General features: G+C 33.9%; 3 protein-coding genes across 5 annotated transcripts; 1 reads left to right on the forward strand and 2 right to left on the reverse strand.

The window, feature by feature from the left end:
• Positions 1-1,425: 1,425 nt before the first annotated feature.
• Positions 1,426-2,374, reverse strand: LOC145956466 (uncharacterized). Its single transcript, XM_083072070.1, has 2 exons — positions 1,837-2,374; positions 1,426-1,712 (listed from the first exon to the last, which is right to left on the reverse strand). The coding sequence occupies exons 1-2, from the start codon at positions 2,372-2,374 to the stop codon at positions 1,426-1,428; spliced, it is 825 nt and encodes a 274-aa protein (XP_082928196.1).
• A 1,372-nt stretch (positions 2,375-3,746) lies between these two features.
• On the forward strand, positions 3,747-13,125 carry LOC109803091 (ARM repeat superfamily protein). 2 transcript variants are annotated; one of them, XM_020364559.3, is made up of 9 exons: positions 3,747-4,974; positions 5,185-5,269; positions 6,461-6,557; positions 6,936-6,999; positions 7,077-7,133; positions 7,415-7,452; positions 7,546-7,627; positions 8,069-8,163; positions 12,401-13,125. In XM_020364559.3, exons 1-8 carry the CDS (start codon positions 3,901-3,903, stop codon positions 8,156-8,158), a joined length of 1,587 nt encoding a protein of 528 aa, XP_020220148.1. In that variant the 5' UTR covers positions 3,747-3,900; the 3' UTR covers positions 8,159-8,163; positions 12,401-13,125. The 2 variants fall into 2 exon arrangements, with proteins under 2 accessions (XP_020220148.1, XP_020220147.1); XM_020364558.3 differs by lacking the exon at positions 12,401-13,125 and having other exon boundaries at positions 3,748-4,974; positions 8,069-8,477.
• On the reverse strand, positions 8,852-13,981 carry LOC109803074 (helicase sen1). Of its 2 annotated transcripts, none has more exons than XM_083071324.1 (7): positions 13,697-13,981; positions 12,390-12,971; positions 10,535-11,779; positions 10,116-10,443; positions 9,722-9,980; positions 9,396-9,623; positions 8,852-9,228 (listed from the first exon to the last, which is right to left on the reverse strand). In XM_083071324.1, the coding sequence occupies exons 1-7, from the start codon at positions 13,799-13,801 to the stop codon at positions 9,189-9,191; spliced, it is 2,787 nt and encodes a 928-aa protein (XP_082927450.1). In that variant the 5' UTR covers positions 13,802-13,981; the 3' UTR covers positions 8,852-9,188. The 2 variants fall into 2 exon arrangements, with proteins under 2 accessions (XP_082927450.1, XP_020220132.1); XM_020364543.3 differs by having other exon boundaries at positions 12,390-12,977.
• Positions 13,982-16,245: the final 2,264 nt, after the last annotated feature.

Below are 16,245 nucleotides of genomic sequence, written 5' to 3' on the forward strand. Positions count from 1 at the left end.
TACTTATGAAAAGCATTAAATTTTCTTATTTGTATCAAGAAACCTAAACTTTGTTCTCTCACCTTCGCCTAATGGTTGTTTGTCCCATTTTAATGATTAATATATTGCAACAAGTTGCTCTCATCAGATGTATTATTAAGAAGCAACAAGAAAAACTCTTATATGCTTGTTTTAACTGTCGACTTGCTAGTATTAAACCGTTTATATCGATTTGGTTAATCAACAAGCATGTGAGCCAATTAGTTACATTATCAAAGTTAATATAAAAAGAATAATTACAATCAATTTGGTTCAAATAAAGATTTTGGCTAAATTTGATGGAACCTATTTGGTGCTTAGGGTTTAGGGTTTAGGGTTTAGGGTTTAGGGTTAGTAATATTTTTTTTATAAGCAAAAAAAATTTAAATTAAAAAAAAGTACAAGGAGTACTCCAACCCATTATAAGAAACACAGAGACATAATTAGAAATCAGAACCAAAACAGAAACTATGAGAAACATAAACTCGGGTTATAATACCAGTTAATGTAACTAAAAGAACATCCAGGGACAGAATTAGTTATCCACTTCCATGAACGCAATTTAATGTTGTCCAACACTTCCTTGCAATCCTTAACACCTTGCTGAAAGGTAATCACATTCCGATGAAGCCATAGTGACCAAATAACAGAAACCCTAACCACCAGAAAACACTGAGAACGTTTTTTATAAATACCAATATTCGTCTAATATAAATAAAGAGAAATTAAAGAATTAGGAAGGACCACCGCAACCTCCAACCAATTAACCACAGCTGACCAAGTATTAAAAGTCATAGGGCACATTAGAAAGAGATGAAGAGGGTCTTCAGCAAATAGAGAGCAAAAAGAACATAAATTGTTATCCAACACCACACCACGAACTTGTAACAATGATTTGCACGGAAACGCATTCAAAAACACCTGCCAACAAAACACCAAACACTTGATTGGAGCCTTGCTTTTCCAAAGACTTTATAATTTGTTGAAAATCTGAAAAATATCTAGGTTCTCCACCCACCAAGCACTGCAGCCAAAGGTATGCACTTTTCACTAAGAATACACCATCATTGTCACAAATCCATCTCCAATAATCTTGTTTAGAAGGGAAAATCTGCAAGCCTTAAAGCATATCCAACAAGGTATTCACACTACTAACTTCATGGACAAAAGGTTCTCTTCTCCACTTAATCTGCCACACCCACGTAGATCCTTCCCAAGTTCCATTATGTGCCATCACTGACAAAGGATCAATGGCAAAGGAGTACAAACAGGGAAGACATCCAACAAGCACAAACCCCCTATCCACTTACCCTCCCAAAATCGGGTCCTAGTGCCATCACCAATACAACAATCAATTTTTTCATCTAACCAAAAATTTCCTTGTTGTAGCACACACACTATATCCTTCTACCACCAAGAAGCCCTCTTATCCACATTAGAGCAATTAGAAAAGGACTCAATGCGCCCATACCTACCATGAAGAACTTTAGCCCACAACATACCCGGGGAAAGCATGCACCTCCACACCCATTTCCCTAGTCGTGCCCAATTGAACAATCTTACATCCTTGATTCCTAGTCCACCCTCAACCTTAAACTTATACACCATTTCCCATCTTACCCAAGGAATCTTTGAGCCATCCTTGACAGCTCTCCACAAGAAATCACGTTGGATGACCACAATTTCCTTAATCACTGAGTTCGATGTTTTAAAAAAATGAAAGAAAATGGATGGGCATAGCATTCAAAACCGAATTAATTAAGGTCACCCTCCCCCCAACGGACAAATGCCTATGCTTCCAAGAGGATAAACGCTTACGTAAGCCATCAAGTATTGGTTTCCAAGTAGACAACTTCCTAGGATTTGCACCAAGAGGTATGCCCAAATGCTTAAACGGTAGTTGACCCACCTTACAATGTAAAAAAGCAGCTGCCAAATCAATAAAATCTGCCCCTAAATGGATACCAACCACCCAACTCTTGTGAAAATTGATTTTCATGCCTAAAATTAACTCAAAACAGTGCAAGATGGTCTTTAAACACCACAAATTTTGCCTAGTAGCTTCTCTAATAATCAAAGTATCATCCACGAACTGTAAAAGAGAAATCATCGAACCTTCACCACCCAAGTGTAATCTCATAAACAGGTTCATATCTAAAGCCCTAGTCATCAACAATCTAAGACCTTCCACATCAATCAGGAATAGAGATGGTGCTAACGAATCCCCCTGCTTTAATCCCCTACCAATAGATACTTCTGCCGTAGGACTCCCATTCACAAGGGCTGATAGACTACCCCCACATACACAACCTTCCATCCACCGCATCCCCGAAGCATGAACAACAAATAGTCCCATTTCACAGAGTCATATGCCTTCTCATAATCAATCTTCATAACAAAAATTGGCTTCTTATATTTTTGAGCATAATCAATAGCCTTGACAACAACTAGAACAATATTCAACATATGTCTACCAAGAATAAAAACATACTGATTCTCTAAGATAATTAATGAAAAAATACCATGTAATGTATTCGTCAATACCTTAGAAATAATATATTTGATATATTTTCTTGCATATGATTTGGATTCAAAATCATTAACTAAAATAACTATAATTTTAACTACGGGCATAATGATACCTTATTTACTATTTTTTTTATAAGAAAATGAGAAGTAATATAATAACTTAACTTATTTACATATATTTTGTCTTTTCTCTTAGATGATACAAAACAAAATGAATAATAACTTCTGAACTTATTGGTTTCTTTTATTCTTTCCTTCACATGATTACCAACTACTACTATGTAAATGTTTATATATTCATATTTTGAATGTTCAAATTTATTTTTATATTTTAGTTTAACATAATGACGACCTGAAATGAGTTGTTTAATGTTTTAGTAGGTTAGTCTATATATATATATATATATATATATATATATATATATATTAATAATTATTAAGAGCTCTAATTAAATTAAATCGAGTTAGACTTCCGTATTAAAAAATAGGTTCAATTATTTTTTTATTTTTATCAATCTATAATTATGAAGATATTTAATTCTCTAATTTTAAAATATAAAATTTGTGTTTTCGTTAAATTAATATTCATCAATCATCAAATTTTAAAATTTATATATACTTAAGTGGTATGATATTTAATAACAGTATTTAAAAGTTCAAAAATATACAAATAAAATTTATTAATAAGATAAATATTAATTATTTGTAAAAATATATCAAAATAAAATATTTTGTATGTTATTTTAAATTTTTTATTCTAAAATATCATATTATTAAATATTATATTATTTAAATGATTATAAATTATCTAAAAGATAAAAATTAATTATTAATAAACATCAAATTAATAAAATAATTAAAATTTTATATTTTTAAAATAAAAGAATTAAATGTCTTTATTTTAAAATACATGATCCAAAATTGTGGAAAGAACTAAAATTATAATTTTTTTTAAAGATAAACTCCATTATTTTTTTAAAGGAACTTGATATTATATCTAATATTAATACATATTGTGTTGATAGGAAAAATATGATAATATTAATCTAAAAAGAAAACAACATTATTATAATTTAATAAAAAATAATTTTATATTGATGTTTTACCCTATATAAAAAAAAGTAGGTCCACTTTGTAAAAAAAAAATCATTTATAGAAATTTTCATTCTTCGTTCATATCACTAGATTCACTACCTAGCAGTCATCAGTAACATTTTGTTTTCTTCCAGTGCACTGATTTTCACTCCTAAACGACGACAACATCGCGTCGTTCATCTCGCTAACTAAACGCTTCTGCAAACAAAAAGAAAACTCAAAACAACATTGCCTTAGGGTTTTCCTTCTCCGGCGACAATGGAGGTTGCGAACGCTCGGAACCCCGCCACCAAGCGAAAATTCGACGACGCCGTTTCCAACGGCGTCGCCACGGAGGCGAACACCGTCGATCTCTCCCTTCTCGAAGCCATCGAGAAATCGCAGAACGCCGTTGAAGTCCTCGATCTCCGCGCCCTAAAGAAGCACGTTCTCTCCTTCGAGCGTCGCTTGAAGGAGAACATTGAAGCGCGCCTCAAATACCCTAACCAACCGGACCGATTCGCCGATTCCGAACTCGAGCTCCACGAAGAGCTTCAAAAGCTCAAGGTCCTCGCCGGCGCGCCGGAGCTCTATCCGGACCTCGTCAACCTCAACGTGGTTCCGTCCATCGTCGACCTCCTCAACCACGACAACACCGACATCGCCATCGACGTCGTTCAGCTTCTTCAAGACCTCACCGACGAGGATGTTCTCGACGACAACGACGATTCCGCTAGGGTTTTGGTCGATGCTCTGGTTGACAACAGCGCGCTGGAGCTTCTCGTTCAGAATCTTCACCGGCTGAATGATTCCGACCCCGACGAGAACGCCGCCGTGTACAGCACGCTCGCGACGGTGGAGAATTTGATTGAGGTGAAGCCCGCGGTGGCGGAAATTGTGTGCGAGAGGACGAAGCTTTTGAAGTGGCTGCTCGGGAAGATCAAGGTGAGGGAGTTCGATAGTAATAAGCAGTATGCTTCGGAGATTTTGGCGATTTTGCTGCAGAGTAGCACTGTGAATCAGAAGAAGTTGGGGCAGATGAATGGGGTTGATGTGGTGCTTCAGGCTGTGGCGATGTATAAGTCTAAGGATCCCAAGAGCTCCGATGAGGAGGAGATGTTGGAGAATTTGTTTGATTGCTTGTGTTGTTTGTTGATGCCTTTGGAGAATAAGGAACGGTTTGTGAAGGCTGAAGGGGTGGAGTTGATGATAATTATCATGAAGCAGAAGAAGTTGGCTTATGGGTCGGCTATTAGGGCGCTTGATTTTGCGATGACGAAGTACCCGCCGGCTTGTGAACGTTTTGTGGATGTTTTGGGGTTGAAGACAGCGTTTGCAGCTTTCATGGGTAAGGCAAGTGTTACTACAACTTTACTCTGATGCCCCCACTGCAGAATTGTTGAGAGTTAAAGCGTTGCTTGATTTTGAATTGTTGGTTTTTGTGATGGGTTATGCTGTATTGTTACTTTCAGTCTGTTTGAATTTCGTCAGTTTGCGAATTGTGATTTTGTAGACATGTCGCAAATGGATTATTCTAATGACATTGTGTATTTTGATGTGTAGATTCCTGTAAGTAAGAAGAACAAGAAAGAAAGGTACCAAGAGGAAATGGAGGAGCGTCTTGTGTCACTGATTGCATCATTATTTGGTAAGCAGGCATGTGAGGTTTCTTTGAGTTTTGTCTCAGGATGTCTTGTTTGACAAGAGACCAATGTTTCTAGATTGTATGCATAATTAGTAATTTTTTTAAAATTTATTATGGTTAAGTTGCAGTTGCTCTGCAAATATGCAGTGCGTCCTGCATTTGACTGGGCATGGTCAGTCTCAAACGTGAAAGAGTTTTTGCTTTAAATGGGTTGCTGAAAATTTTGGTTTGTGATAGAGCCCAATTGCATCACTCCATTTAGCCAATCTCGCTTAGGGGGATAAGGCCAGGTTGTTGTCTGTAAAGGTGTCTTACTCTGGCATTGTTGCCAATGTCTGCAATGTAGTACATGCCCTTATGGATTAAAATGTTGTTGGTGTCTATTACATGTTATTTATATATGAAAATGATGCCAAATTTTTTAATTGTTCAAAGTGACATTAAGTGTATCCAATCATGAAATTGAAATGTGCATTTCAGTGACGAATGTGTATACCATTGTTATCAGTATCGTATGATTCATGTGATATGATATGATTCCTAATATAGAATTCTAGTGACTGGCAATGCGAATTGAATGCTAACATGTTTTGGCGCTTGAATTGCATCATGAATCACTTGAGTTAATGTTGAATCACAGAAATTGTGATTGAGGCTGAATCACATGATTCTACTACAGCTTGGTCACACATCTAACTGGATCAGGCCGTGCACAGTTCTGAAAACCCTTGGAAATTTTTTGCCCCAAAAAAATAGTTGAGAAGAGAGGGAATCAGCCATTTCTTTCCCTCCAGTCAGACCCGGGGTGGCCCATTCTTCATGTGCATCTCTTTTGCTTATTTCTTGTTTTCTTTGCCTCTCCCCCACTGTGCTTTGCATGATTCTCTTTCCACACTATTTTACTGCAGGTTCTGGTCATTGTCTGCCACTGCATGTGTATTCCTCTTTCCACACTATATATATGTTTTTGACTTTTGATGTGTTTCTTTATTTTAAGTTATTTCTATATTTATGTTTTAGTTATTGATCATGAATTTGTACTTCTATCTCTTTGTTTGTTGTATATGTTATTTTTTTTATTAATCATGAATCTTATGAATCACTGTACAGTTCAATTTGCAATTCAGAAAATAGGCATTTCTATTCATGGTTTGAATCCCGATTTTGAACTTCAGTGCTCTATATTTTTACCAGGTGGAATCTTGAGGGGTTCTAGGAGAGAAAGATTATTAAGTAAATTTGTTGAAAATGAGTGCGAGAAGATAGACAGGCTAATGGAACTATACATCAGGTAGGGTGCACTTGTTTTCTTCTCTTTGTGAAGTTCATGATTATGGAACATGGAGAATGTTAATTAGTGCCCTACTGACATTGGTTAAGGAATTAGAAGTAGAAAGATTTCATAGGGAAGTGTAGCATTTAATGTTACCAATGCACCTCTACTGTGATTTCAAATAAAAACTTCTATTTATTGATTTCTTAACTGGTACACTTAGCACACTTGTTAACAGGACCCAATTAACTTATTTTATTTTGTTTCAAGCTGCTATTTATCAAGCTTAAAGATTGTCTACATCCTTGCCTGTATAGAACTGTAAAATTTATGGTAGTAAGCTCTTGATTTAAAGCTTGTATTATCATTTGAACATACTGAGTTGTCCTTCACCAGATATTCAGATAGAGTCAAAGCAGAAACTGAACGGTTGAATCAAGTTGAGCTTGATGACTTTGAGGTAGTTGACTTATTATGATTCTACATCTCATTGAAATAACCAAAAAAAATTCAATCTAACATTTCTGTAATTTTTAGATGGATGATGATGAAAAATACAACCGTAAACTAGAATCTGGACTTTATACTCTTCAGGTAAGATTTTATTTTATTTTAATACACTAACTGTTGCTGAGAATGACATAGCAGTAGTTTTTTGCTGTTTTATGAACTCATCTGTAATTACTTTATAAAAGTAATTTCTTTTTATGTTTTCTTGTGGTTTGGGAAACATATGTTCTTTGTACATAATCAACTGTTTTACCCAATGGATTTTATACAGGTTTAGTTTCTTTCCATCTCAAATTGCATTTAGGAAGAATTTTAGTAAAAACCAGTTGTTCTTGTGCACTGATAATTTATATATGGTTCTGCAGTTGATTGCTGTCATTTTGGGTCATATATGGTGCTCAGAGTAAGTATTTGTATCAGTATATATTGTTAATGTCAAGAGCTTTGATATAGATGTTTTCACCTGACTAGTGTTAATTAAATTTTGTGTGGTCAGGCATCCACAAATGAGAGGGAGAATTGAGCTACTTCTCAAGCAGAACAAACTTAGTAAGAAGCATATCGAGGATATACTTCAGGTATATGTCCTCAATGATATACATATTATCTTTAATGTTGGTTTCTGTGTGGAGGATGCGTTGATGAAGTCTGATGCTCAACTTAAAAATATCAATTTGCCATATTTCAAGGCACCAGCAATCTCATGATTTAGTAAAGAATAATATTTTACTCCCTTATCATTCCCCCCGCCCCCAAAATGAAGTTTCAAAATAATCATCTGTGAACATGATTATCCCTGAGAAGTGCATTGACTGAAGTGTGCCTGTGCTTAAGGTTGCAACCTTTTGAACCTTTTACTTTAATCTTGGTAATTTAATTGTATTCCCTTTTCTGGCCATGCTTAGTTTCCCCACTTGTGTGTTTGAGTGATTCAGTGCATCACTCCTAGAAACCTAGTAATATAATAAAGAAACAGCAGAGGCTCAAATATATTGGAATTTCTTCTTTTGGTGTTTCAGGAGTATCATGACAATATTGGTGACCTTGATGGGCCAGAAGAGAAGGAAAGAGCACAGACAAAAATTCAGAAGTTCATATCGGCACTATAGTTAATGTAAGAATTACAAACTTCAGTGGAAGTGATTGAAGTTATTCATTTAACTGCATGTAAAAGAGGAATAGATTAGTCAGGGTAATCCGATCTGCAAATGTTGTTGAGATCATAGCCATGTAGCGTTTTTTTTCACACTACTTTATGTAGTATAATGGATATTATTTTTCCCCCTTGGTGGGTGTCTTAAATTTTGCTCCTATATGAAGCAATTTCACTCCAATAAGGAAAAACTTTAGTCTTTTACTATGTATTTTCATAGGTATAACTTGAAATTAGCCTCCACATTAATAAAGGTAGTTAACTTTTTCCTTGCAGTCGTTAATATAACATTTTAACATTGTAGGTAGATTTGTCTGGGGTTATAATATACTTTGCCTACAACCAACTATTGTTGGTTCCGCTAGGGAACCTAACCGGTTTGGTTACATTCTTTTGTTCATAATAATAAGATGATGATGATGATGAAACACACAAATGCATTTCTAAGAGGAAAATATACACTAGAAAGAATAATGCCAAATGTACAATACCTACGGCCCACGGGATGCGAGTTATTTTTTGATCACGTGATCTGACTGGCGCGATAGTGGGCTTTCAGTGACAAAACATAAGAAGCAGCGCAAACAAATGTTTCCATGGCCTTATAATTGTTAGTAATCAACCGTGAAATTTGATCGTGGAAGAATGCTTTGAAGTTGGAAAACGTAATTCGTATTTATTATAACATTATTTTACTAAAGTTATTTGTGCTTTATTTTGATCCTTATACACAAACTTACAATATATTAACTCCCTCGTCGATTTAAAGTCTAAGAATTGGCACACCATGACCTTCTTCACTCTACACTTTTCAACAGTGCAATCTGCAGATACTCGAGATTTTATGTTACGGCAGCAAACTGTTACAAAGCCCTGGATTTACCCCTAAGATCTTCGTAATCTAAAATGACACATCTGACACCATCTTCAGGCAAACTATTACAACTCGTACAGTTCCCGATGCAATCTATATATAATCTCAACCCTTACCACCTTGGCGACCTTGCCCTGCCCCTGAAAGAACCTCTGGTATATAGATAAATGATTAGTTCTTCAATTAGCAATTACGCTAATCTAATGTGAACATTATGCTTTTGCGTACTTGTTATACTAATATTACTTAATTTTTCAATTGCCTATTTGGTTATTAATGAGTTAAATGAAAGTTGATGACTAGGTTAATATCCACTTACCTGAAGGTGGTTCCAGTTGTTCGTGACGTGCTCCCTAGACTGAGTTTCTTAAACGGGGATTCGTCAAGTAGTTCAATAAGCAAGGCTTCCTCAATGGCCTTTGACAGTTTCTTGTCATCATCGGCACTATGGAAGCAGTCTCTTTCCTTTGCGTTAAGGACTAGATTTCTCCATATAGAGTCACCACTGCTTAAAGCATTTTCATTCCCTAATATCCATAAGCAATGTCTGCACAAGTTAAACCCGATTTTAATCAACTTGTGTCTGTTTTCAGAATGACGGCAGCAATGCAGTATATGAGTGAGTATCATGTATAAATAACATACCTAGCCCGAGTCAGTGCCACATTTGCTCTTTGGCGATTGAAAATAAAACTTATGTTTGCATTCCCATTAGATCTCACAGTGGAGATTATTATTATATCTTCTTCACTACCTTGAAAGCCATCAACAGAACGAACACTAACAGAGAAGTTTGGATCAGAAACCAAATTTTGCTGCTTAATTCTTTCCTGGATTTCATACACCTGAGCATTATATGGAGATATGATTCCTATGCTAACTTTCTTACCTGTACCCAGAAATTCTGTAGCAAAGGGAAGGTGTCAGGTACCAGGTATACTATTGTATCCAACAGAAGTTTTCTTTTTTGAGATTAATTCAACTAACGATTCACAAACACAAACTTGGACACTAGAGGAGGGAGGAAAAAGTAACTAACCATTTTCAAGGCTTTCAATAATCTTGGAAACAGCAGCAGCCTCAGCCATGTTCTTCCAACCGTATCCACGATCAGGTTTCTGTTCTTTACCCTTAGCTATGTTTATAAATGAATATGAAGCATACATTTTTCCTTCAAGGAAACGCCTATTATAGCTCACTTCTCTGACAAAAGGGGCATCAGAAAGTTTCTCCTCGTAGAACTCCTTATTTGGGAATAAGCTGATGGATGGGTGCATTCTATACTGAACATTAAGCAGATGCCTTTTGTATCCCAACGATACCAGCCTCTCAAACAAACTTCTTCCATATCCAGCCTCTTCAGAAACCTGAATTTTGATCATTATAATCATATTCGAAACTGATCCTCAATGGTGCACACAATCCAAATCACGAAGAATGACCAAAAAAAGCGAGTACCTGGCTTTTGACTACCGCAGGAAGTTGTTTCTCATCACCAATGAGAATTACATGGTGGAGGCCTGGCAGCTGCAATGGAATGGTTGATTCACATTCCTTTAACTGAGCTGCTTCATCAATAACTAAAAATTCTATTGGTGTCATTCCTTCTGCGAACAATTTAGTAGAAGTTGCTGCAGTACAGAAAATCAGGCGTGCATTCTTCAAGCAAAATTTTGCCATTTCATATTTGTCAGTGATGTTCGGAAGTGAAATCGTCTGAGAAAGTGATCGTAGTTTGAGGAGGCACTCTTCCTTCTTCTCTATGCTTAAACTTCCAAAGCTGTCAAGAAGGCTATTTTCATCCTCACAGCCATCAGAAGTTTGCTTCAACTTGGCTTTAAGCAAAGATGCTTTAAGAGATCTTAGCAAATCTTGAGCTTCATACATTTTCTTTATCTCCTCAAACGGAATTAAAGAAGTTGGTAGGTTTTTATGCAAGGTTCGCATGTATACCTCGAGTTCCTCTCTATTGGAACAGAATCTATGCATAAAAAATTGATCCAGTGTCTTGATACTTTTCTTTTTTTCATCCTTGTACAAAAGATATTGCTCTTCAATGGAAGTGTATTTCTTCTTCAAAAATTGCTCTAATGTCAGAGTCAGAGGATCATCATTCTCCTCATGACCGTACTTTTGCTTAGCATATTCTTCCAATGACCAAATACTATTTTCTTCCTCACGCTTATACAAGCCATATTGCTCTTTGGGGTTCTCAAGCAACTTGATCATTGATTCCAAGGATTGTTTCCATCCAGAACACTTAAAAAGATTATCTACACGATAGTCAAGAAAGACATCATGGAGACCCTGATAACCGTCAACTTTCATTCGAGATTTATTGCCAAATACCACTATGTCACCAAAGCCATATGTATCATGCCCAAGTGACTCCTTAACTAAATACTGCAAGCGAGCAGCCACTTCCAACACTGCAGTATTAGTCGGAGCACATGCCAGTGTTCTGGTTTTTAACTTGAGCAGAGAAAATAACAAGGAAGCCACTGTCTTTGTTTTGCCAGTCCCTGGTGGACCCCAAATAAGTTTAATAGTGTCATTATGATGACATTCGCTTGAAGTAACACAGCTTAAAACTGCATCTTTCTGAGATTCATTCAGATTCTGAGACATGATTATGTTTTGTACACTAGAACAAGCCACACTATGGTTTTCCCCAGAAAAGCAAAGTTGGCAGTTCTCTCCACTCTGTAAAATATAAAGCAAGAATTAGTTATAAATAAATAATATATAATTATATATATATATATATATATATATATATAGAGAGAGAGAGAGAGAGAGAGAGAGAGAGTGAGTGAGAGAGAGAGTTAAAAGGTTTTTTTACATTATCATCTGATCACAAATTGAGTTTGTCATGTATGGTAAGTTTCTTTACTTTAATTATAACTGCTTTAAAAATAATATCAAGGATGATTTTTTGATTGGTTGATGCCTAAAACACTTGCACTAATAGTACATGCCTGTCATTAGTTATTAAGGCAAACATGTTCCTTGATAACTGCGTAGAGAATCCTACTATGAACATGTTTTGGAAATAAATTTAGAAGAGTTTTTTAGAGTGTATTTATTAAAAAAAAAAACTCTTTATTTCTAATAGAAAATTTCTTTAAAATCATTCTAAACATGAATTTAGACTAATATGTAATTTGTGCCACAAATGCACGGACATTTAAAAATTAGTGTGAACATTTAAAAATTAGTATCCATTCCCAATGCAACATAAATAAGTAAAAATGCTCAAGTAGTATGTTATCAAGTAATAAAAAATCTCGTTATGAATTGACTTGGTTCTTACATTTGAATCAGCTTGATGCACTTTCTTAATCATGGTCATGCTTGCACCCTCCAGCTGAAAGTTCAAGGCTTTCCAAATTCGAACATTTGTTGTTAGGTTCAAAAGATAGAAGGCATAAAGCTTTGGTGCATTGTCTCTCCTCAAGGCAAAAAGGCTTGGTGCATTGTTGCTCCTCAAGGCAAACTGAATGTCCATGTTAAAGCTTTTGGATGAAAGTATTGAGATCTTGTCAGTACTTTCTTTTATTGCATGAACATAACCAATATGGTACTCTCTTTTGGGCCTGTCCAAGTCATCTACCGTTTTCGGTTTGATATCTGTGAAGGCAATGAGATCTCCAACCTCAGGCTCATATTTTCCATTCGCATCATTGTTGGTTCTCTTCACTGAAATCTGGTAGAACAAGTTCTTGGTAGGTATGGAGCTTCTTGACCTTTCAAGTTCAACGCTCGAGATTTCACAAAAGGGAGCCCGTGACACGCCTTTCAAGCTTGAAGAAAGGTCGCTGTGAGTCTCCTCAATCAGTGGAGGAATGAAGCAGTTCAAGTAATCTGTTGTTGACAAGAATGTATCTGGGATCTTCTGTACCTGAGATAAAACAATGCTTCATGCTTTGCATATTTTGATTATTATCTTTAGGGGGATACCATAACTTGCTAATATGTTAAGGCATGTGGATTCTCCTAATAGATGATAAAAACATTCCTGATATTTTATGCACATAAAGTTAGTAGCACATATGCCAAACCATATAAAAACATTAGTATCTCTGTAGGTCCTTGAATTTTTTAGAATTCTTAATTAAGTTGTTAAACTAAAAATTTGTGATTGAATACTTGATTTTCTATAATTTTTGTAACTGGGTCTCTGAAATTAGTAAAACCTTCACAAATTGTTATTTTTCTATCGGTTCTAATAACAAAATTTATAGGAAAACTAGATTATAATTTTTTTTTTAATTTAGATGTAATTAAAAATTCATTAAAAAAAATGGGACCTTAAGAAAAAGCAGAAAGCATTAAGGACATAAAACGATCAAGTTAATATAAAAAAGTCCAGGAGATAAAATATATGATTTATTTAGCACATGGCTTGCTAAGAGTGCTAAGGTTCTAATATAAATTATCTATTTTAAATTGGAAAAACAAAGGACAACTAAGGTGTAAGAAAATATAAGGTACGGGGGGATCAAATGAAAAACAAATTTCATGTTTTTCCATCCATTGTATTTAACCAAAGCAGCAAAATCAAAATAACGAAAAAATGGTTTGATGAGTTTCTGACATCTTTTAATGGGGGGGAACAACCTTGTCTTTGCAGAGGTTGTCGTTGAGAACATCCTTGATAGTCCAAGAAAATACTCTCTCTACCAAATCAAGACCTTCCTCTTTGGCGCTATAACTTCTCTCCATTTTCTTTCTCCTAACCACTTCTTTCTCAACAAGGTAATCTCTAGAAGAATGATATCATATAATATCATATGCAACGCAAAACAAACGACACGAGATATAAAGAATCCCTTACACCTAAAGGAAATAAATAGTTTGCAGAAAACTTCTCTAGCAAGGTAAACCACAGTCACAGTTGTGGTCATCAAATGGGAAAAGGAGATTCTCATGGTTAATGGACCTTTGTTTGTGGTCATCAAAAGCAACTTCACGTATGCATACATGTTACGTCACAACCTAAGGAAAACCAAAAGTGAGTGACTATGAAACAAATGGCATTGACGCCAGGTCAACTACAAGTCATTCCATTGGAGCATGTAAAAGAGGTCGGCTACTCGGTTTTACTTTATGGCCCCATTGGTTACTTGCATACCAATTTTTGTGGAATGTGAAATGAAGCAACCTCAAGGATATGAAGAAGACTTAAATTATTATACTTTATAATTATATTATTGGTACGAAATATGCATTAACTCGATAATAACTTATATTTTTTAAGAAATTTAACAGTTCATTTTAAAAATGGGAGATTTTCTCTTTTAATTCCATTTTTTTTCATCCACAAAATTCAAAATTTAAGACTTTGTTTGAGATGATATATTCATAAATTATTATATTTTTGCCTAACTTAGTTGAATTTTTCTAGCACATTCAATGTTGTACTAGTTTGTTCACTTTTGAAGAAAAATATTAAGAATTGCTAATCAAAAAGTTAGTAAAAGATAACCAAATTATTGATATCAAAAAATGTTATTTGATAAGGACTTCTACTATGTTACTTAATGTATAAGCTCCTGTAAAATTGAGAAAATTAAGAGCTAAATATAAATAATCAGTTTAATCATCATTTGTACTATTAATATAGAAAATAAATTATACCATCAATAAATTAAATCAGAAATAGTTTTTAGTATGACTTTTTTTTTCCACATCAGTGTGACTTTAAGAACAGAAAAATTTGTAATATCTCTTTAGATAAGTAATTAGATAAAACAAAGAAAAATTAGATAAGTATTTTATACAACAGATTTATTATATCGTTAACAAGTAACCGCAATAAAAAAAATAGTAATAAATAACCAAGTTATTGATATCAAATTACATAAGACCCATAACAAATACTTAAATATTTAAAATCATTGAAATTTTTCAAAAATCATATTTTCCCCCCTCAAATGAGAGTATATGACCGATTAAAGTTTAAAAAAAAAATGTCAAACTATAGGTGTAATTGCATTGATAATTATGGTAAAGTATGCACGCTGATAACACTTAATATATTTCCTAATTTTAATTAAGGTACTAACTAACATTCTCCACAAATTAAAAGAAGAATAACTTGATTAATGGTATTTATAAAATAAACATTTTAAGAAAAATATGATTGAAGTGGAAAAATAAACCCTGATTTATGAACAAAGAATGGCTTAATTTAGGGAAGACTATAGGGTGACTTTTGGTTATTCTTTGGTCAATTTTCATTTTCATGATGGGGCAGGTAAGGACCAAATTTGAATGTGGTAAATTATGTAGAGTGTGTTTGAATAAAAGTTGAGTTTAATTTAACTCACTTTTATTTTAAAATAATAGTCTTGTTGTTTTGGCATTTTAATTTTTTTTTTTCAAAAACACATATTTCAATGCTTTTAAATAGGTAACAAAACACATCCATATAGGCATATAATAAACCTACTTTTAAGTATTAACTATGGCTGAATAAATGTTTGCGTGTTTAGCTAACATAACATTACTTCTTCTTCTTTTTTTCTTCTTGAAAGTATCACTATTATTATTACTTTCGTTTCTTTCTATCGAATATATTTGAAGAAAAATATTTTTGTTTATCTATCTTTTGAAAATTTTAAGATGATATTAATAATTACAATTTTTTTAATTGTACTCTTATAAAGGAAGAGGGAGAAACAATTGTATGTAAAATACAAAAATCTAAACAATAAACGAGAGGGATAAAAAACATATTAAGAAATTGTAAATAATTTGAATAAAAATGAAGAAATTAATCTTTTTTCACCACAGATCAAAATATAAAAAAGGAAAGTAAAAAAAGATACTTAGATTAAAGAACAATGAAAATCTGAAGGCAGTAGTGTTAAATAATACTACTTCTAATTTTAATTATAAGCAACATAGAATAAATTATTGAGACTAAGAAAAATAATTAAATTATTTTTTAATTAATTCTATCATAAATTTTAATTTTGCTCCAAAAATATCTATTATTTTATGTGATTATTGTATTTAATGTTAATTATAAGTGAATGTATAAAAAATAGAGTTAACAATATTTATAGAAAGGATTTGTCTAATGAAGAATAGAGTCAATCTCTAACATTTTTTCCTCCTCTTGAGAAAATTACGAGGATAGATTTTAACAAATGTATGGTTTG

Source organism: Cajanus cajan, chromosome 3 (genome assembly GCF_000230855.2).
Source record: "Cajanus cajan strain Asha chromosome 3, NIPB_CcT2T_4, whole genome shotgun sequence".
In the NCBI taxonomy this organism is placed as follows: Eukaryota; Viridiplantae; Streptophyta; class Magnoliopsida; order Fabales; family Fabaceae; genus Cajanus; species Cajanus cajan.